The sequence below is a fragment of the Leuresthes tenuis genome, unplaced genomic scaffold (assembly GCF_036924035.1).
Source record: "Leuresthes tenuis unplaced genomic scaffold, fLeuTen1.0.hap1 SCAF_3, whole genome shotgun sequence".
Taxonomy (NCBI): domain Eukaryota; kingdom Metazoa; phylum Chordata; class Actinopteri; order Atheriniformes; family Atherinopsidae; genus Leuresthes; species Leuresthes tenuis.
Window position 1 is genome coordinate 40277269 of NW_027325357.1, and position 21701 is coordinate 40298969.

Genomic DNA, 21701 nt, shown 5'->3' on the forward strand with positions numbered 1-21701 from the left:
CAATGGAGTGAAAGCAGCGAGTTGAACACAGTTGAACCTGTCTCTGGTGTCATACCAAACTTTCCATTGGAGTTGGTGAGAGATTTTGAAAGGTTTCTCTTGCTTCAAGGCTCATAGCTGATATTCTGTAAATTTGAGCTCTTTAGTAGTTACATTGGCTGAAAGAGAACAACTGTTCCTACATTTTAAGGTATAATTTGTTTCTCTGAGTTAAACTGTATGAAAGTTAGAGGAATTTGTTTGAATATCAGAAAAAGCTGGAAATAATCAGTGTGTCACTGCTGGCTGCTCATTCATAAAAATCAAGAAGGAGCTAAAATGTTCATGTTTTTGAAACTGTCACATTTCAAAATCGGCTTAATATTTGAAGAAGCTGAACTGCGTCGTAATAGCTGAATGTCTTCTGACCCATTTAAACTTTGAATGGTGTCTCTAGCTGAAAGTATGCAGGAGTAGTTAGGTTGGAAAGAGGAGGAAGAGTTGAAAGCATTTCCCATTAATTTGAATGACGGGAAAATTTGAATAAAAGTGAAATATTTTAAAACGTATAAAAGTTATAAACACCAAAATATATTGCCATAATCTGCTGAACAAGCTGAACGTTTTGATACCACAATTGTTAAAACCAGTGAAAGTATGCAAAAGTAGTTAAACATCAAAACGTACGGAAGAACTAAGAAGTTGGAATAATAATAAAGGGAAACAGGAAAACAATAGTGAGAATGCTACAGCATTGCAACAGTATTCTAATAATAATAAAGAGAAACAGGAAAAAGACACACACTCCACCCACTTACCTATAGATAAGAACGATAATGAGAACAATGAGGGCAACGATGGAGGCTCCAACCCCAACTCCAATTTGAGCTTCCAGTGGAAATGTGGACAGGCTTAGATTGTCATACTGAACCTTGCCAAGAGAGAAGTTTAGGTTGCCCATTTGGACCTAAAACACACAAACCTCATCTTTAAGTAGACTTTAAATGTTTGAAATAACAGCACACCCATTAAGTGCCAATTCAGTGAATTAAAATTGTCAAGTCACATGCTATTAAAATTTTTCTTTGGTTGTAAAGTGGCAGCAGGGTGGACTCACAGTGAATTCAGGCAGTTGATCAGAGCCCTCGCATTTCTTACAGGCTGGGACAGGCTGATGGGGTGGTGGCTCACAGTATAGATGGTTTCTGGTCAGAGTCTTAAGAGCACAGACACCTTCCCCTATCAAAAGCACCACCTCATCTTTAGTGATGGCCAGGTCCAGGTTGTCCCCCTGAGAGAACAAGGACAATGAACAACTTCATATATTCTTCATGTTTAGCTCTTGTAATTTTTTCTTGATAGGTACAATAGTCACACAGAGGAGGGCTAATATTTTTGTTGTTATATTAAAAAGTAGTCCATCATAGGCATCACACAGGGACAAACCTGACAACCAACCATGCACGCAGACACTCATTTCCTAGGGTCAATTTAGAATCACCTGTTAACCAAACATGCATGTTTTTGGACAGTGCGAAGCACCTGGAGAGAACTCACACATGCACAGGGAGAACATGAAAAGTCTACAGGTGGTATTTGGAACAGGAACCCCCCTGCTGTGAGGCATGATAACCACCACACCACCATCCAGCACAAAAGTAGACAGTAAGGTTTAGATTTTTTTGTGATTATTTGTGTCAATTGTTTCACACTTAGTTTTTAAATAACTTTATGTAGTATAAAGGTTGTGTGGCCAAAATTATATTATTGATGATATTATGATACTTATTGATGGTTCTATAGGCCAAAATACACCAGCAACTATCTCAATACCAAGGGTTGAAAGATTTAGTGTGTGTGTCTTTATAAGTGGCAGTGTGGTTATAGAGTCACACACATGACTCTGAGCTCTGTAAAATCATAAATAGTTTATTCAATGCACCTTTTTCATCTCTCATATCACCCCGGTTAAAGAGCTGAGCTTTTTGAAATGTTTATAATTATTCCACATGGTTATCAGTTATGAGCCCAATCCAATTCTGCAATGCCTGAACCATTTCACGTGAATCTGAACTGCGTCAGTATCTGAATAACAATATAGTTCAGCTCATTGGTCGTATTCATGATTTTACAGACACATCAAAAGATGTGATGATGTCCTGTTTGTGTTACTCAGCTGACGGCTTACTGTCATAGGTGATATGTTTATTTGAATAAATAAATAATAAATAAATAAACTGATTCAATCATAAGAGCTTGCATGAGGGTAACTGGACTTCTTTTTTCATCCGAAAGGCTTCTTCAGTTCTGAACTATATGGTGGGGAGTATCGGCTTATAAGCAGAGAGGGTCATTACAGTCACGTGTCACTGAACCCCTTGACCAATGTGCATGTCGATAAAGTCATCATCACCTCTGAATTGTCTAGCTGCCTGAAAGGGCGAGTTTCGGTCACAGGATCCAAGGTGTGAATGATAGTGAAACTGCCTGGGGAGGAGAGACAGTCAGTGGGTCTACATGATGAGATTAACTCGATTATAGCTATAGTTGGGTTCTGCTCCTTATCTGAGCAAGGGTAATTATCCTTGGATATATGGCGATGAATGAATCGAATCGCTGGCACAAAGCATGCCATACCCCAGTACGATAGGTAGCGCTGTATGCATTTCAACTATCGCTAATAGAGACACTTCCTGTTGACGTCTTCACCACCACCACCACCAACAACAACAACGTGTTGTTGGTGGTGATGAAGGAGATGGAGAATGTGCACAATGGCACATCGCGTTGTTTATTTCTTTCCGATGGCAGCAACAACAACAGTAATATCGTCTTCTTCGACTTCTGGGTGACAATCGCGGGAAAAAATCTTGAGTATGCGCAGAACGCTTGATCCGATCCACCGCCGTCGACATGCACGTTCAGTGTACATTTGGATCGAGTTATCTCGGGGTCTTAATTAGATCGAGAGTAACCCGATCCGATCCATTTTTTTTGTCAGATTAAGGCATCTACATGAACTGAATAACTCAATCTTTTTGTAATTTAGCCATTAATCCGATCCGATGTCACTCATGTAACCGCACTGAACGCTGCATTGTCGGAAGGTGAAACCTGACACCAAAAGATGTTTTTTCCAGTTTAACATTGATGGCTTCCTTGACTCCTCTCAACTATAAGAAGAGATTCACAGATTCAAGACCTGGAAAAGGACAAAGTTATTGACCACTCTTTCTACCACAGACTTTTACCTGGGGAGGCCACACTGTGCACCTATGGACTTCCCTTGATACAGAAGGAGGGAGTCCCACTCAGACCAATTATCAGCAGCATCAACTCAATCATCTATAATATTACAAAACACCTTGCCTCCATCTTAGCACCCATCACATATAGAACTCCACATACTTTGTGAAGAAGATCCAATATCTGAAACTGTCCCCAAGTGAAACTATTGTGTCATTTGATGTGACCTGCATACCAATTTCAGCAGCAGTGGAACTCTCAGGAAATGGCTGCAGCAAGATGATTAACTGAACGACAGAACCAACTTCACTCCTGATCAGATCTGTGTCCTGTTGAACCTTTGCCTCTCCACCACCTATTTCAAATACAATGACCGTTTCTACAGACAGAAGCATGGTTGTGCCATGGGATCTCCAGTGTCCCCCATTGTGACTTATCGTTACATGGATGAAGTGGAATGTCACGGTTTATGTTCTGTTCCATGTCTTGTCTCGTCATTTCTTGTTTTATTTTGAAAAATCACTGACCTTCTCCTCTCGTTTCAGGTATCTTGCCCTTCCTCCTGTGTCGAGCGTCTCCTTGTCTTCCCTGATTCCCAAAGTGTTTCCACCTGTTCCCCTTGGTCCCTCATGTGTTCAAATAGTCTGCGTTTCCCTTGTCTTGTGCCAGTATGTTGTCTCCGTCATGAGCTTCATTACCAGCCTTGTCTTGAACCATAGTTTCCTTGATCCATAGCCTCCACGAGCCTGCAGTGAGCGATCCTCCTGTAGAGCTATCTTGATTTGTAATTTATTCTTATTCATAGACTTAGTTTATTTATTCTATACGGTAAGTTTCATAGCCTTGTTTTTTCCTCCGTTTTCAAGGAGTTATTTTTCGTTGTAACTTTTCATAGTCACCGCCGTTAAAGGAGAGTTAAAGTTTCATAGTGCCTCTGTTTGTTAAGAGTTCGTCTTTTGTTAAATCCACCTCATTAGGAGAGCGTGTATTTGTTTTGTTAAAGTGTTCATAGCTTTTCTGTTTACCTCCCAGTTTGGAGAGATTTATGTTTGTTACCTTTCATAGCTGCGCTCATCCTCTGCGCCATAGTTACTGAGGAGAGCGCTTAGGGTTTTCACAGCCCAGTTCCTTTGCTCTGCCTGGAGATCGCCCTGCCTTGCTGTGCTCTGTGTGCTTGTTTGAAAATGAAATCTCTTGGAATCCAAAAGACCCTGCGTCTGTGCAACATCAAGTGTCCAAAAGAGGATGCATAAGACTAGAAGCTGCCCTTTCTGGACTGTGCCACGCACATCTAAGAGGACGGAAGTCTTAACACAGATGGTTCACAGTAAAACCCACACATACAGACCAGTACCTGCTTTTCGACTCACATCATCCACTAGAACACACACTGGCTGTCATCAGAATGCTACACCACTGGGCAGAGAGTGTGTATTTACGAAGGCTGAGGGAAACAAAAGGAAGATCAGCACTCCAAGAAAGCTCCTCAAACCTGTGGATACCCAAACTGGGCCTTGTCAAATCAGCAAACACAAATGGACCAAACCACACAGGTAGAGAAGCTAAGAACAGATGCAAACATACTGTAATTCCATACGTGGCTGGAATCTCAGATAAACTTGGAAGGATCTTCTCTAAACATGACATTCCAGTGTACTTCAAACCCAAGGACACCCTCAGACAGAGACTGGTTCACAAGGACAAAACACTCAAAGAGTGGTGTCGAGTATGCAGTGTTGTGCAGCGAAGAGTGACTTCTATTTAGGAGAGACCAAACAAGTTCAACAAGCACATGGCACAACATAGGAGAGCCAACTCTTCAGGTCAAGACTCAGCAGTGCACCGACATCTCAAGGAAAAGGGACACACTTTTGAGGAAAGTAATGTACACATTCTGGACAGGGAAGACAGATAGTTTGACAGAGGAGTCAAGGAAGCCGTCTACTGTATGAAAAACTGGAACGTAATCAAGATCCAAAAAGAAGTCCAGTTGCCCTTATTCAAACTCTTATGATTACCATGACCTGGATGACTGAGAATCTTCTAATCCACAAACTGATTCAATCACAAGTGGACACTCAAAACCCATATAAGGACACACTAGGCACATCTCATCATCGCTAATTTCAGCCTCCTAGTCTTCTCAGTCCTCTTGCTTGTGACCCAGAAATTATTCACAGTAGAAGGATATCTCAAGTTCTAAAATTACAGTGACCCAGAAGGGTCAATGGCATTGAAAAGCTGTAACATGAAAACAAAAGTCACAACACAACACAACACAAAAAAGGAGCAATGGGAATGCAATAGTCACAACCCAAATACAAAAGTTGCAACACAAATACAAAACATACACAATGATTAAGCCACAACGGAAGTTGTGCTACAATGGAAGTGAGCAGTGCTCAGGTTCTAACCCTTCATTATCCCTTACATAAACATACCGTCATATTAAATGCACCAGGGGAGAGAGAATCGAGGAGAAAGTAGTTATGTCGGAGGAGCTATGAGCAAAGATGCAACAGTGAATCCTTCATGGAAGTTTTTAAGTGTGAGACATGTGAAGGGTGCGTGGAACCTCAGTTTCACACTTTAAGTTGAATTAAAAGTTATTTTCTACTTTGCTGCAAACATATTTAATGCCTATCTAACAGAAATATACCAATGCAATGAAACGTTCAGCTGAACATAGGTTAAATGATGCAGTTGTGTCACACATCATATTTAGTTGACAAAAGTTCAAAATGAGCTCTGACGCAAGCTCTGTCACCTTGCCTCCTCTCTCCTTTTCAGTCCTACCTCTTCTGCTCTTGTGGAGGAACAAAGACATATGAAGAAGTTGAGTGGAGGAATCAAGTGTGTGCAAATAAGGAAAGAAGACTGTTATGCCACGTATGAACACACATACTTAAATGTTAAATGGACTTGTACTTGTATAGCGCTTTTCTAGTCTAACTGACCACTCAAAGCGCTTCACTACATGCTGCATTCACCCCACTCACACACACTCATACAGCACGTCTTAAGATACTTAAGTACGTGCTTTTCAAATCATTCATACACACATGTGTTGGCACCAAATGTGAACAGGACCTGAGAAGCAATAGTCGTATCAGAAGACTGGCATCCTGGGATGTGCAATTATGTGAGTGTTCACAGGTTGTAAATATGAAAGTCACTGTCACAGTTATAATTCTTTCACACATGATGTCAATGTAATAGTAAACATATTCACAGAAGTATGTAGTTTCATTGCCATTTCAGTTCATACAACATTTCTGTCTGTCATTGCCTTTCTGACCTCCAGCTGGATGAAGCTGCCAGGGTTGTAGTGGTAGGCCTTCAGAGGGTCCTGCAGGTTCAGGCGTTGCAGACTAGGGTTGGGCTCATAACTAAAGGCCTGAGAACTCAAACTGCTAAAGTCAAAACGCAGGCTATCGAGTAGAAACTCTACTGTGAACTTTGAGCCTAAGATGTCTGAGTCCACTTTTGGAGAACGGCACAATATCAGGGAGGAAGACTTGACCTCACAGCGCTCCATGAACTAAAGAGAAAGAGGGTAAAGAAAACAAAACAGTAATTTAGATAAAAAAGAAGCTTGTTTATCTTCCACATCTTCCATGGTGACCAAAAAACACAAACATATATACACACACCTGTTTGATAGAGCAGAGTGGGTCTCTAGAACAGTCAGGGACACGAACCATCCTGGCCAACCGTCTGAATATCCTCTCCTTATCCTCCCTCCGCTCTAGGTATCTCCTTATCCTTTTCTGCTTCCTCCTCGTATTCTGGCTGATGGACTTGTGGGGAGAGAAGGTGACCAACATCTCTGGCTCCTGCACCACATCCAGGTTATGGCCAAACACATAGATCAGTCGACCACCACTAATGGGGGGGGGGGGGGGGGGGGGGGTGAAAAACATCATTATGCTGAGATATAATACTTTTTCAAACTTACAGCTTTTCATAGCAGGTACATTTTCCCAAACTTACTCAAGGAAGCTCTTGGCAGGTGAGGCGTGGGTGATGTTGGGGTTATGGGTGTAGCAGTAGAAAAAAGTGTGGAGGTGACGGTAGCTCATGCCATAATGGAGTGTGACCCGATGATCTCCTGTCTTGTTACTGCTGCCTGTTATACACTGAACACTGGATCTTTGTACCTCTGATAAACTGACAACACCAAATAGAAGAAGCACACATTCAAGGACACATTCATAAATGACGAGTGGAACTGACTTTTTTCTAGATGGCCCAAGATGGTGCTGTTGAGGTCAGCGGTCGACATACCTGCACTTTCTTTGTTTGTAGTAGTCCTTGTCTTTATTTTTAATTTTTTAAGCTTGCCTGTTCTATGTCATACCACTTAGGACAGACACACACACTCATAAATATTGGATTACTGCACTCAAATGTGTACTTATAGTCTGCGTCTCCCTCTGTCCTGTGCCAGTGTGTTCGTTACTATCCTTGTATTTGTGCGTTCATCCTTGCCTTTCCACAGTAATTCCAAGCCTTGATTCATAGCCATTGCATTCTACTCCTTTTCCTCCTATAGAGTGATTTTGATTTGTAAGTTTTTTAATCATAGATTTAGTTTACGCTTCTAAAATTTCATAGCCTTTTGTTTCCTCTGTTCGGAGTGATTTTTGTTTTGGTTACATTTAATAGTGCCTCTGTTTTTCAGGAGTGATTTTAGTTTGACGTTACCTCTTTAGTAAGAGAGCTTTTGATATTAATAAAGTTTATAGTATTTTCGTTTTCCTCCTAGAGTGGAGTGATTATTATTTTGATAATTTTTATAGTCACACTTCTTCCTCTATATTTATTGGAAGTGTGTTAGACATTTTCATCGCCTATATTTATTTCTCTGTCTTGGAGAATTATAAGTAGTGAAAATAAAAACCACTTTCTTGAAAATCCCTGCATCTGTGTCCTGTGTCCTGCCAGGTCACAACACAAATCAACTTTCTATCGACCCGGCTTGGTCTTAGGACATTCTGTGCTAGTGGGTCGACACGAATAAAGGAAGAAAAGGAAGACCCCCGTCCATCACAGGTCACACAGAAGCCTCGAGGAAAAAGAGCTGGTGTTAGAGAAAGCCTAAGGCGAAAAGCATACCATACGCCTCTGCCTAGTATCATGCTAGCTAATGTCTAGTCACAAGAGAACAAGCTGAATGAACTCAGGGTCAGGACAAAGTTTCAGAGGGACATACAGGACTGCAATATCATCTGGGTAGTGGAGATATGGTTGACTTCTCTTGTACCAAAAAGTAATAATCTGCCAGAAATTGATTGTAGGCGCAGTTTATTAAAGCCGTCTCATTCGTTTTTTGCTCGGTTTCTGAGGTCCACGGCTGTTGCTCTCAGCATCAAAAGAACACAACATATTATGATACATATAAAATAATTAATGTTCTTAATGTTATAATACACATATGTGACATTATGAAACTGCTTTACCTGATGATGATCTCCAACATTTAATAAATCATCAACACTTCCTTCACATTAATTGTACAGTAATCTCCTTAAAACAAACAAGCAGAAGGCAAAGCAAACACACAGAGTCAAAACGGAAAAGCAGCCTCATGCCTGAATATCATGTACAACCCATATCAATTCACAAAAATGCACCTTCTCTGTTACCCTGGACACAATGACTCATATATTTAGGCCTGAGCACCGCAGCACCACCATTTTTTGTAACTGCAACTTCTGGAATTTCACGAAACTTTGCAATCTTATAGAAGAATCTCCAGTCTTTGGGATCACGCTTCAGGTAGATTGCAGTCTTTCTGTTCATACTCTGACGGCTTTGCTTTGCGGTAAGACGTATTGCATCACTTCCTGTTGCATTGTGTGTGCACTGTGACATTTCTCGCTCCTCTTGAACTACTAATAATCACCTTATTTCTCCCTATAATTTACACATCTTGCATAGTTAACTCTCAAAGCATACTTGTTATATTCTAACGCTCACTCTTACAGATCTTTATTTTTTATTTTTCACTTTTTAGCGGTGTGTCTGGTTCTCTAGCTTAGCATGGCTACCACTTCTCTTCCTCTATCCCCTGCTTTCACCTGCTCTGTGTGTCAGATGTTTAGTTACTCCTCTGCCTCCTTTAGTGGTAATGGTACATGTAACAAATGTAGTCTTTTTGTAGTTTTGGAGGCAAGGTTATCTGAACTGGAAGCTCGGCTCTGCACTGTTGAAAACCACCCGATAGCGGGCCAGGCCCCTTTACTCAGTGCGGAGCCACCTAGCGTAACTAGCTCTGTTAGTCGTCCCCGAGCAGATCCCGAGCAGCCGGGACTTAAGAGTGGCTGGGTGACTGTCAGGAAGAGGAGTCATAGTCCTAAAGTGAAGCCCGTGGTTCACCATCAACCTGTCCACGTTTCAAATAGATTTTCCCCACTCAGCGACACACCCGCTGAGGAGAAAACCCTGGTAATTGGCAGCTCTATAGTCAGAAACGTGGCATTAGCGACACCAGCGACCATAGTCAAATGCATTCCAGGGGCCAGAGCGGGCGACATAGAATCCTATTTAAAACTGCTGGCTAAGGATAAACGTAAATACGGTAAAATAGTTATTCACGTCGGCGGTAATGACACCCAGTTACGCCAATCAGAGGTCACTAAAATTAATGTTGCATCGTGTGTAATTTTGCCAAAACAATGTCGGACTCCGTAGTTTTCTCTGGACCCCTGCCAAATCTGACCAGTGATGACATGTTTAGCCGCATGTCCTCATTCAATCGCTGGTTGTCTAGATGGTGTCCAGCAAACAACGTGGGCTACATAGATAATTGGCAATCTTTCTGGAGAAAACCTGGTCTGATGAGGAGAGACGGCATCCATCCCACTTTGGAAGGAGCGGCTCTCATTTCTAGAAATATGGACAAATTTATTAGTCATCCAAAAACATGACATCCCAGGGTTGAGACCAGGATGCAGAGTTGTAGTCTTACACACTTCTCTGCGGCTTCCCACCTGATGCTGCCCCCTGCTCCCCCCCCCCCCCCCCTCTAATATAATTCTATATTAGACTCTATTGGATTTTCTCAAAGTGTTCACAGACCTACTCACTGCCTTAATCACACCCTTGACCTTGTGCTGACTTATGGCATTGAGAGTGAACAGTTAACAGTGTTCCCTCATAACTCTGTCTTGTCTGACCATTTTTTAATAACTTTTGAATTTACATTACTTGACTACACGGTTTCTGAGAAGAATTCTACATATAGAAGGTGTCTGTCAGAGAATGCTGTAACCAGATTTAAAGAGTTGATTTCATCATCCTTTTCTTCACTGCCATGTGCAGATATGACAGAGGACGGCTACCTAAATTTTACTCCAGTAGAACTTGACTCTCTTGTTGACAGCACTACAGCTTCAATGCGTACAACACTGGACAATGTTGCCCCTCTGAAAAGGAAGGTAATCAGTCAGAACAGGTTGGCTCCTTGGTATAATTCACAGCTGCTTTAAAGCAGACTGCAAGAAAGCTGGAGAGACAGTGGCGTTCCTCTAATTTAGAAGAGTCTCAATTAGTCTGGAAAGACAGTTTGATAACGTATAAGAAAGCACTTCGTAAAGCTAGAACTGCTTATTATTCATTATTGATAGAAGAGAATAAGAATAATCCCAGGTTTCTTTTCAGCACTGTAGCCAGGCTGACAAAGAGTCCGAGCTCTGTTGAGCCATGTATTCCTTTAACTCTCAGCAGTGATGATTTCATGAGATTCTTCATCAATAAAATTGTTTCTATCAGAGAGAAGATTAATGGAATCCTTCCCACTATTATCACTGATGTATCATCAAGTAGAGCAGCTTTAGAAGTATCTTTAGAACCTGATTTGTATTTAGACAGCTTCTGCCCAGTTGATCTCTCTGAGCTAACAACAGCAATAGTCTCTTCTAAACCATCAACTTGTATTTTAGACCCAATCCCAACCAGACTGTTCAAGGATGTTTTCCCCTTAATTGACACTTCCATATTGGATTTGATCAATCTGTGTTTGTTGATAGGATATGTACCTCAGACTTTTAAGGTTGCTGTAATTAAACCTTTACTTAAAAAACCTACTCTTGATTCAGAAGTGTTGGCTAATTATCGACCTATATCCAATCTCCCTTTTTTGTCTAAAGTTCTTGAAAAAAATAGTTGCAGCTCAACTTTGTGATCATTTACATAGAAATAATCTGTTTGAAGAGTTTCAGTCAGGATTCAGAGTGCATCATAGCACAGAAACGGCATTGGTTAAAGTTTCCAATGATCTCCTCTTAGCCTCTGATAGCGGACTTGTTTCTTGTCCTGTTGGATCTCAGTGCTGCATTTGATACGATCGATCACAGCATTCTGTTACAGAGACTTGAACATGTTATTGGGATTAAAGGAACTGCATTAGGCTGGTTTAAGTAATATTTATCTGTTATATTCCAGTTTGTTCTTTTAAATAAAGAATCTTCCTCACACATCAGAGTAAGTCATGGAGTTCCTCAGGGTTCTGTGCTTGGACCGATTCTTTTTACTTTATACATGCTTCCATTAGGTAACATTATTAGACAGCATGGCATAAATTTCCATTGCTATGCTGATGATACTCAGCTGTACTTATCTATGAAACCAGATGAAACCTACAGGTTGGTCAGACTACAAGCCTGTCTTACAGACATAAAGACCTGGATGACTCAGAACTGTCTGCTTTTAAATCAGACAAAACTGAAGTTGTTCTCTTTGGACCTGAGTGCTTCAGGGATAAATTGTCTAGTTATATAGTTACTCTAGATGGTATTTCCTTGGCTTCTAGTTCTATAGTGAGGAACCTTGGAGTTATTTTTGACCAGAATTGATCATTTGACGCACATATAAAACTGGTTTCTAGGACTGCCTTCTTTCACCTTCGTAATATTGCCAAAATCAGGAACATCCTGTCTCAGGGTGATGCAGAGAAACTAGTTCATGCATTTGTTACTTCAAGATTGGACTACTGTAATTCCTTATTATTGGGCTGTCCCACATATTCTCTGAAAAGCCTCCAGCTGATCCAAAATGCTGCAGCCAGAGTTCTGATGAGAACTAACAGGAGAGATCATGTTTCTCCAGTTTTAGCTTCTCTTCATTGGCTCCCTGTTAAATTCAGAATAGAATTTAAGATTCTTCTCCTCACATATAAAGCTCTTAATGACCGAGCTCCATCATATCTTAAAGATCTCATTGTAAGATATTCTCCTAACAGAGCACTTCGCTCCCAAACTGCAGGTTTACTTGTTGTTCCCAGAGTTTCTAAAAGTAGAATGGGAGGCAGAGCCTTCAGTTATCAGGACACTCTCTTGTGGAATAAGCTGCCAGTAAATGTCCGGGAAGCAGACATCCTTTCCACTTTTAAGATTAGGCTTAAAACTTTCCTTTTTGATAAAGCTTATAGTTAGGGATGGCTCAGGTAATCCTGAAACATCCCATAGTTAAGCTACTATAGGCTTAGACTGCTGGGGGACCTCATCTGTCACACCTTTCCTCACTTTGCTCTCTTTTTCCTCCTGTTTAATTTCTCAAATGATATTATGTACATGTGACATTATTGTGGTTATTAACTTGTGTTTCCCTGTTCCAACAGGTATCGTTTGAATGGTGTTATGGTGCCCCCCCTGAATTGGCTCTATATGAATTAATTGGATTATGATTACAATGAATTGAATTACAATTGGCTTGAATTGGATTATATTACTTAAGTGCCTTGAGATGACAATTGTTGTAATCTGGCGCTATATAAATAAAATTGAATTGAATTTAACTGAAAAGAAGCTTAGACCAAAAAAAAAAAAAAATCCTCTTAGAGCATTATCCAAAACCTAAGAGGAAGTCAGCCATTTTGGTTAAAATACATAATTCTCCTCCTCCAAGAGATTTAATCATATAGGTCTGAAAACTGGTCCATATGATCAAAAGACCTGTGTGATTAAAAGTTATTAAAGTTATTATTAAAAGCTTTGTTATAAACAATTGGGTCTGGGCGTGGCAGGCCACCAAACTTTGGTGTTTTGCCATGAAACAGGAAGTTGGCATATCTGACATATTTTACATCCAGTCTGTACCGAACCTCATACAAGCTCACACTCAGCTCCTCAACAAATGTACATGTCACTACTGTATATTCTCCCTGCAATAGCACCACCCACTGTCAAATGGGAGTCACGTGTTTCACTCTTGGAGTGTTCAATTTATCTACGGTACTTCAAAGGTGGTTAGAGGAAAGATAATATATAAATAATCCTTACAAACTTGTGAGTTTTTGCTGGAGGGTGTGTCCGTGGCGGCAGGGCAAATTTCAATATCCCATCATGGCAACAAAATTCATTATAAATTGCCCATATCTCATTCGAACAGCACCAAATTTACAGGGTGTAATCTTTTTGGCACCTTTTATCTCAAGCATACAACCTCCAAGCTTCACCAAACTTTGCATGTCTTATGAAGATTAAACCCCTAGTATGCAAATATTTTGGGACAGCACTTCTCAGTTTTAAACCCCTCATCACCAATATAGATATTCCAATACCAAAGTCTTAGCTTTAATGGATTTTATACGGGACAAAACAAACTGAACATCTTGGCTGTGCTCTCTGTTAAGCAGGACATCCAAGAAAATACCCAACTGCAAGGAAATTGTGATCAACCAGTTTGCCTCACAGAAAAGCAATTGACCTCTCTTGAAGTAAGTTAGGCCCAAGTCTTTGCACTTTTCAAAAAACATCATACACATTTCCTGATCTTTTTTATTTTACCTGTCCGTTTCTCCAAACATTAGCTCTTTCTGTGGACACTTTTTGTTTTAATTAGGACATACTGTGCCTTTGGCGCAACAAAAGTCGTGATGAAAAATCAGTTGCAATTATTACAGTTAGAACTCGTTCAATAGCGCAACCCTGTTGAACCTTATCTGAAATTATAGGCTACGTGTATGTGCAAGTTTTTCGCCATCAGGCCATTTTTGTGAGTAATATTGTTGTGGTAAAATGGTACATAATGTGGTTGCTAAAGCTTGTATCTTTTGGTGCTTCTGTTGACATGTAATCAGTTGATTTTCGCAATGTGTATTTTAGCCCTCTTCAGTCAGTATCACCACCACCCTTCACTGACGATTAACATCCCATACTGAACACTAACACATGTCACATTGTTTCATTACCAAAACCCCCATCCTAGCGAAACAGGAATTCACATGGTTTATACTAATATATAAATTATAAAGCCACTCCAAAATATACATTTCAAACTTTGCTCAGTTGTTCTCTCATCTTTTCAATATGGCTCAGTCTACTATCATTAAATATCTCAGATGCTATCTGTTAAATGACAGTCCTTCATCATGAAATCGAAATTTGATTTTACTTAGAAGAGCACTTATCTACACCACTCATATTTTGCATGATTGCTAATGGTGACTGATCTTGTTTGAATGTCAGCATTAACTCGTGTTAAGTTTATCACCAAATGTCTGATTGAATGAAGCAATCTCTGTATCCTTCAAGCGTGGTGTCCAACAAGACACGAGAGACTCATTGTCGCGGATGCCGGGGTCCTTGGCTGTGTCACTGGCCGAAGCGTAGCCTGGGTATGAGGAGCCTTTATCACTGCTTGCAGCTTTCATTGCGTGTCGTGTTCGTTTGATGCTTAGAGCAATGGCCACAGACCTCAGAAATCAAGTGAAAACGAGTGAAACAGCTTTAACACGCTACGCGCACTCCCACAGCCATACAATAAATTTCTAGCAGACAGTCACTTTTTGGCATAAAACCACACTGTTCAGGCAGCACAGATCCTTACAATTCATCACGTGGGTCATGGACAGAACAAGTGAGTCTGGGAAAACAAGGGAGGTGGAGTATGTCTAATGATTAATAACAGGTGTGATTGTAGTAATGTAGTCACACTCAAGTGCTCCTGATCACCTAACTTGGTGCTCCTAACACTTAAATGCCATCCCCATGAGTTTACTTTGGTTATCATTAGCACCATATATATTTCACCCCAGGCATGATCTGTGTGCTCTCTTTGCTATTGTTTCCAGGTATAAAAACACATTTCACTGTACACTGAACTATATATGTGACAAATAAAACATATATCTCGTATCACGCGGACAAAATGAAGAAGTCTTTATAACTAGTAAGCAAAAATAAAATTAACAACAGCTTTTACACTAAAACCAAGCATAAACTACAGATTGGTTGTTATTAAATCACTAAACCTTAACCACAAGTGTGAGTGCGTCTCACATTTTACAGGGTATCCCTCCCACAGTGATGCTGAGGTGAGAAGGGCGGCCTGTCAGCAGATTTCGACCCATTATGGTCAGTGATGTTCCTCCTGCCTTTGGGCCTCTTTGAGGTGACACACCCATCACAAATGGATCCTGAAAAGAAGAGGATGGAAGAAACACAGACTTAGAACCTGATGTAAGAATGTCTTATGTACTTATTGAGCACATAAGGAGGTTTTCCCCTTAATTAATACTTCCATATTGGATTTGATCAATCGGTCTTTGTTGATAGGATATGTACCTCAAGACTTTTCAGGCTGCTGTAATTAAACCTTTACTTAAAAAAACTACTCTTGATTCAGAAGTGTTGGCTAATTATCGACCTATATCCAATCTCCCTTTTTTGTCTAAAGTTCTTGAAAAAATAGTTGCAGTTCAACTTTGTGATCATTTACATAGAAATAATCTGTTTGAAGAGTTTCAGTCAGGATTCAGAGTGCATCATAGCACAGAAACAGCACTGGTGAAAGTTACCAATGATCTCCTCTTAGCCTCTGATAGCGGACTTGTTTCTTGTCCTGTTGGATCTCAGTGCTGCATTTGATACGATCGATCACAGCATTCTGTTACAGAGACTTGAACATGTTATTGGGATTAAAGGAACTGCATTAGGCTGGTTTAAGTAATATTTATCTGTTATATTCCAGTTTGTTCTTTTAAATGAAGAATCTTCCTCACACATCAGAGTAAGTCATGGAGTTCCTCATGGTTCTGTGCTTGGACCAATTCTTTTTACTTTATACATGCTTCCATTAGGTAACATTATTAGACAGCATGGCATAAATGTCCATTGTTATGCTGATGATACTCAGCTGTACTTATCTATGAAACCAATAGGTTGGTCAGACTACAAGCCTGTCTTAAAGACATAAAGACCTGGATGACTCAGAACTGTCTGCTTCTAAATTCAGACAAAACTGAAGTTGTTCTCTTTGGACCTGAGTGCTTCAGGGAGAAATTGTCTAGTTATATAGTTACTCTAGATGGTATTTCCTTGGCTTCTAGTTCTACAGGGAGGAACCTTAAAAGTTATTTTTTACCAGAATTTATCATTTGACGCACATATAAAACTGGTTTCTAGGACTGCCTTCTTTCACCTTCGTAATATTGCTAAAATCAGGAACATCCTGTCTCAGGGTGATGCAGAGAAACTAGTTCATGCATTTGTTATTTCAAGATTGGACTACTGTAATTCCTTATTATTGGGCTGTCCCACATATTCTCTGAAAAGCCTCCAGCTGATCCAAAATGCTGCAGCCAGAGTTCTGATGAGAACTAACAGGAGAGATCATGTTTCTCCAGTTTTAGCTTCTCTTCATTGGCTCCCTGTTAAATTCAGAATAGAATTTAAGAATCTTCTCCTCACATATAAAGCTCTTAATGACTGAGCTCCATCATATCTTAAAGATCTCATTGTAAGATATTTTCCTAACGGAGCACTTCGCTCCCAAACTGCAGGTTTACTTGTTGTTCCCAGAGTTTCTAAAAGTAGAATGGGAGGCAGAGCCTTCAGTTATCAGGCCCCTCTCTTGTGGAATAAGCTGCCAGTAAATGTCCAGGAAGCAGACACCCTTTCCACTTTTAAGATTAGGCTTAAAACTTTTCTTTTCGATAAAGCTTATAGTTAGGGATGGCTCAGGTAATCCTGAAACATCCCATAGTTAAGCTGCTATAGGCTTAGACTGCTGGGGGACCTCATCTGTCACACCTTTCCTCACTTTGCTCTCTTTTTCCCCCTGTTTAATTTCTCAAATGATATTATGTACGTGACATTATTGTGGTTATTAACTTGTGTTTCACTGTTCTAACAGGTATCGTTTGCATGGTGTTATATTGTTTTTTAAATTGGCTCTATATGAATGAATTGGATTATTTTGAAATTAATTATTTGGATTTCATTGGATTATGATTGCAATGAATTGAATTCCAATTGGCTTGAATTGGACTATATTATTTAAGTGCCTTGAGATGACAATTGTTATAATTTGGCGCTATATAAATAAAACTGAATTTAATTTAATTTAATTGAATAAACTACAGTACACTACAGTACACTGAATAGTTTTCTGGCTCAACAGATGTGCTCATTTTGAGGGGGTTTCTGATCATGCAGAATAAACTGCATCTTTTGCATATGAATATAAAACAGATTCAAGCTAAACCTTCAGTCAAAAAAAGAATAGGTGGAGCAGAGCCTGCAGAGCACTGGGCAAGTTTCAGAAGACCAACCGTTTTCAGGCATCAGACATTACTGGGTTCATCAGTCTGTTAGAGCCATGGAACATAGTTCTCCTACATTATCATTCCTTACTTCTATACTCAGGTATACCCACAACAATGCTAGAATAAGAAAAAGTTACAAATGCTAGGAACATGGCTAAAAACTGTTGAGATCACTACACTGCAACACAGACACCATGTGTTTGCCCTTTCTTTACAGAGAAAGATGGAGACCATCGACTGGCAAGAGGTCAAAGAGGTAAACAAAATAACTATAAATAGGATATTGATTAAAACATTTTTTTTTCATCTTTCTTCAAATTTTTAATAATAACTTTTTCAAAGTGGGTTAATGGAAAGTATAGTAGTAAGTGTGAATAGTATTTAGTGTCTGACCTGCTGTAGACAGCAGTCATAGACCTCTAAGTTTTGGAAAACAAAGCTAAAAGAAGTGAGGCATGAGAAGAGCTTATCACCATCTAAAACAACTTCAACTTAAAAAATATCACAGTGATAAAACTATACTTACAGTGGGGAAAATAAGTATTTGATACACCGCTGATTTTGCAAGTTTTCCCACTTACAATGAATGGAGAGGTCTGTAATTTTCATCGGAGGTACACTTAAAACTATGCGAGACAGAATCTAAAAAAGAAAATCCAGAAAATCCCATTGTATGATTATTAAGTAATTAATTAGCATTTTATTGCAGAAAACAAGTATTTGATATAATAGAAAAATAGAACTTAATATTTGGTACAGAAACCTTTATTTGCAATTACAGAGGTCTGACGTTTCCTGTAGTTCCTGACCAGGTTTGCACAAACTGCAGCAGGGATTTTAGCCCACTCTTCCATAAAGATCTTCTCCAGATCTTTCAGGTTTCGAGGTTGTTGCTGGGCAACATGGAGTTTCAACTCCCTCCAAAGATTTTCTATTGGGTTCAGGTCTGGAGACTGGCTAGGCCACTCCAGGACCTTGAAATGCTTCTTACAGAGCCACTCCTTCGTTGCCCGGGCTATGTGTTTCGGATTATTGTGCTGCTGGAAGACCCAGCCACGACTCATCTTCAATGCTCTATTGAGGGAAGGAGGTTGTTGCCCAAAATCTCGCAATACATGGCCCCATCCATCCTCCCCTCAACACGGTGCAGTCGTCCTGTCCCCTTTTCAGAAAAAGCACCCCGAAAACATGATGTGTCCAGACCCATGCTTCACGGTTTCGATGGTGTTCTTGGGATTGTACGCATCCTTCTTCTTCCTCAAAATATGGCGAGCAGAGTTTATACCAAAAACTTCTATTTTGGTCTCATCTGACCACATGGCCTTCTCCCATGTCTCCTCTGGATCATCCAGATGGTCATAGGCAAACTTGAGACGGGCCTGGACATGTGCTGGCTTGAGCAGGGGGACCTTGCGCGCCCTGCAAGATTTTAATCCATGACGGTGTTTATGTTATGTTTCATGTTTATGTTTCTGTATTTAGCATACGCTTTTATCCAAAGCAACTTACAAATCAGGATATAACAAGCTATACAAAAGCTAACAATAAACTACATAGAAGAAACCCAATAGTCCGACTCTGTCAGAGGTGACAGAGAGAGTAGAGATAGAGTGCAGGCATAGAAGGAAGTACAGAAAGATAAAGTGCAAAGATAGAGGGGGTAGGTAAGTGGAAGGTAAGTGCAGGATAGGAGATGCTGTCTGAAGAGCTGGGTTTTCAAGAGCTTCTTGAAGATAGACAGGGACGCCCCTGTTCTGGTAGCGCTCGGTAGGTCATTCCACCATCGTGGGACGACACATGAACAGAGTTTGGATTGTCTTAGGCGTGGTGTAGGAGCTGCTAGACGACAATCCTGGGACCAACGGAGGGACCCAGTTGTGACATAAGCCTTTGCAAGATGGGAGCCGTTCCATTAAGCACTTTGTAGGCTAACATCAGTGACTTGGAATTTGATGCGGGTGGCTAAGGGCAGCCAGTGGAGTTCAATGAACAGAGGGGTGACGTGTTCTTTTAGGCTGATCGAAGACCAGACGCGCCGCCGCGTTCTGGACCATCTGCAGAGGTTTCACAGCACAGGCTGGAGACCAGTTAGGAGACCAGTTAGGAGAACATTGCAGTAGTCAAGGCAGGAGATGACCATGGCCTGCACCAGGAGTTGGGTGGCATGTTGGGTTAGGTATGGTCTGATCTTTCTTATGTTTAGTAATGCAAAGCGGCATGAACGAGCAACCGAGGTAACGTGTTCTTTGAAGGTTAGTTGGTCATCAATCATGACACCCAAGTTTCTAGCTACCTTTGATGGAGCAAGAGATAGGGATTCAGTTTGGATGCAGATGCTGTGCTGTATGGTTGGTTTGGCTGGGAAGACCAGCAGTTCAGTTTTTGGGAGGTTAAGTTGGAGGTGATGGGCTTTCATCCATGTTGATATGTCAGAGAGACAGTCTGAGATTCGTGCTGAGGCCGTGTGGTCGTCAGGTGGGAATGACAGATAGAGCTGGATATCATCAGCATAACATTGGTATGAGAACGGTGTAGCGTGTTACCAATGGTAACCTTTGAGACTGTGGTCCCAGGTCTCTTCGGGTCATTGACCAGGTCCTCCCATGTAGTTCTGGGCTGATCCCTCACCTTTCTCATGATCATTCTTACTGCACGAGGTGAGATCTTGCATGGAGCCCCGGTCAGAGGGAGATTGACAGTCAACTTGAGTTTCTTCCATTTTTCCAGTTGTTGCCTTCTCACCAAGCTGCTTACCTATTGTTCTGTAGCCCATCACAGCCTTGTGCAGGTCTACAATTTTGTCCCGGGTGTCCTTGGACAGCTCTTTGGTCTTGCCCATGTTGGAGAGATTGGAGTCTGATTGATTGCATGTGTGTACAAGTGTCTTTTATACAGGTAACCAGTTCAAACAGGTGCAATTAATACAGGTAATGAGTAGAGGATAGGAGAGCTTCTTAAAGACTAAGTAACAGGTCTGTAAAAGCCAGAATTCTTGCTGATTGGTAGGTGATCAAATACTTATTTTCTGCAATAAAATGCTAATTAATTATTTAATAATCATTCAATGTGATTTTCTGGATTTTTTTTTTAGATTTTGTCTCTCACAGTTGAAGTGTACCTAAGATGAAAATTACAGACCAAATACTTATTTTCCCCACTGTAAGTATCAGACAGTTATTTGCTCTTTCACAACATTTTCTCAACTGCAGAATGTCCATTACGATGTCTTGGTGACATCACCACCTAGGTATTGCAATGTATTGAAATGGCAGTCACAGAGAGATAGAAAACCATACTTTACTCAAATTTGGAATGATCAATTAAGCAAACATGCATGTCTCTGGACTGTGGGAGGTAATCCAAGCACATGCAAATACACTCATACAGGTCCTGTAGGAACATTAAAACTTCATAAAGTTTCAGCTGACCAGTGTGTATCAGGAACCCAGGATTCAGGAACCTCTCTTGCTTTAGTGCAACAACTACTACCACTAACTATAGTGCTAACTAATGCACTATCATGTTGCCCATAATGAATAAACACTTAAAACAGAATATTGGAAAAAAACTATCAAAATATCATATTTCTTTTTGGTAATACTTTACCTTTGTTCTTGATTTTCTTATTTTTACATGTTTTTCTGTAGCAACAACTCGAGTTAAACAGACAGTTAAAAGAACACCTTATATATTGTGCAGCAATAAACTTCAGCCTGATGTACCTGGTAGCTGAATGTCTGGATGGACTGGCCAAACTCTCCTCCACTCACTTCTACAGAAACATGGCCCACCTTCTCTCCTCTGCTGGGTTTGGTCCTGCACACAATCCTGGAGGAGAGATGTTTGTTCAAAATAAAAGAGACTTGTAATTAAAGTGATAATAATAATAATGACTGTATGTGTTCTTTTTGAGTGAAATCTGCAA

At 40.4% G+C, this 21701-nt stretch overlaps 1 protein-coding gene across 2 annotated transcripts in view; it reads right to left on the reverse strand.

Annotated features, from left to right (window-relative positions):
* Window positions 1–21701, reverse strand: part of plxnb1b (plexin b1b) — a 161873-nt gene that overhangs the window by 31629 nt on the left and 108543 nt on the right. For both annotated transcript variants that reach the window (XR_011915228.1, XM_072383024.1), the window contains exons 17-23: window positions 21499–21604; window positions 15510–15646; window positions 7219–7395; window positions 6879–7110; window positions 6524–6766; window positions 1097–1270; window positions 798–946 (exon numbers count right to left, since the gene is read on the reverse strand). Coding sequence is in view for 1 of the 2 variants with exons in the window: in XM_072383024.1 (XP_072239125.1) it covers window positions 798–946; window positions 1097–1270; window positions 6524–6766; window positions 6879–7110; window positions 7219–7395; window positions 15510–15646; window positions 21499–21604 (1218 nt within the window). In the remaining variant the exon portion in view is untranslated. The remainder of the gene's footprint in view (window positions 1–797; window positions 947–1096; window positions 1271–6523; window positions 6767–6878; window positions 7111–7218; window positions 7396–15509; window positions 15647–21498; window positions 21605–21701) is intronic.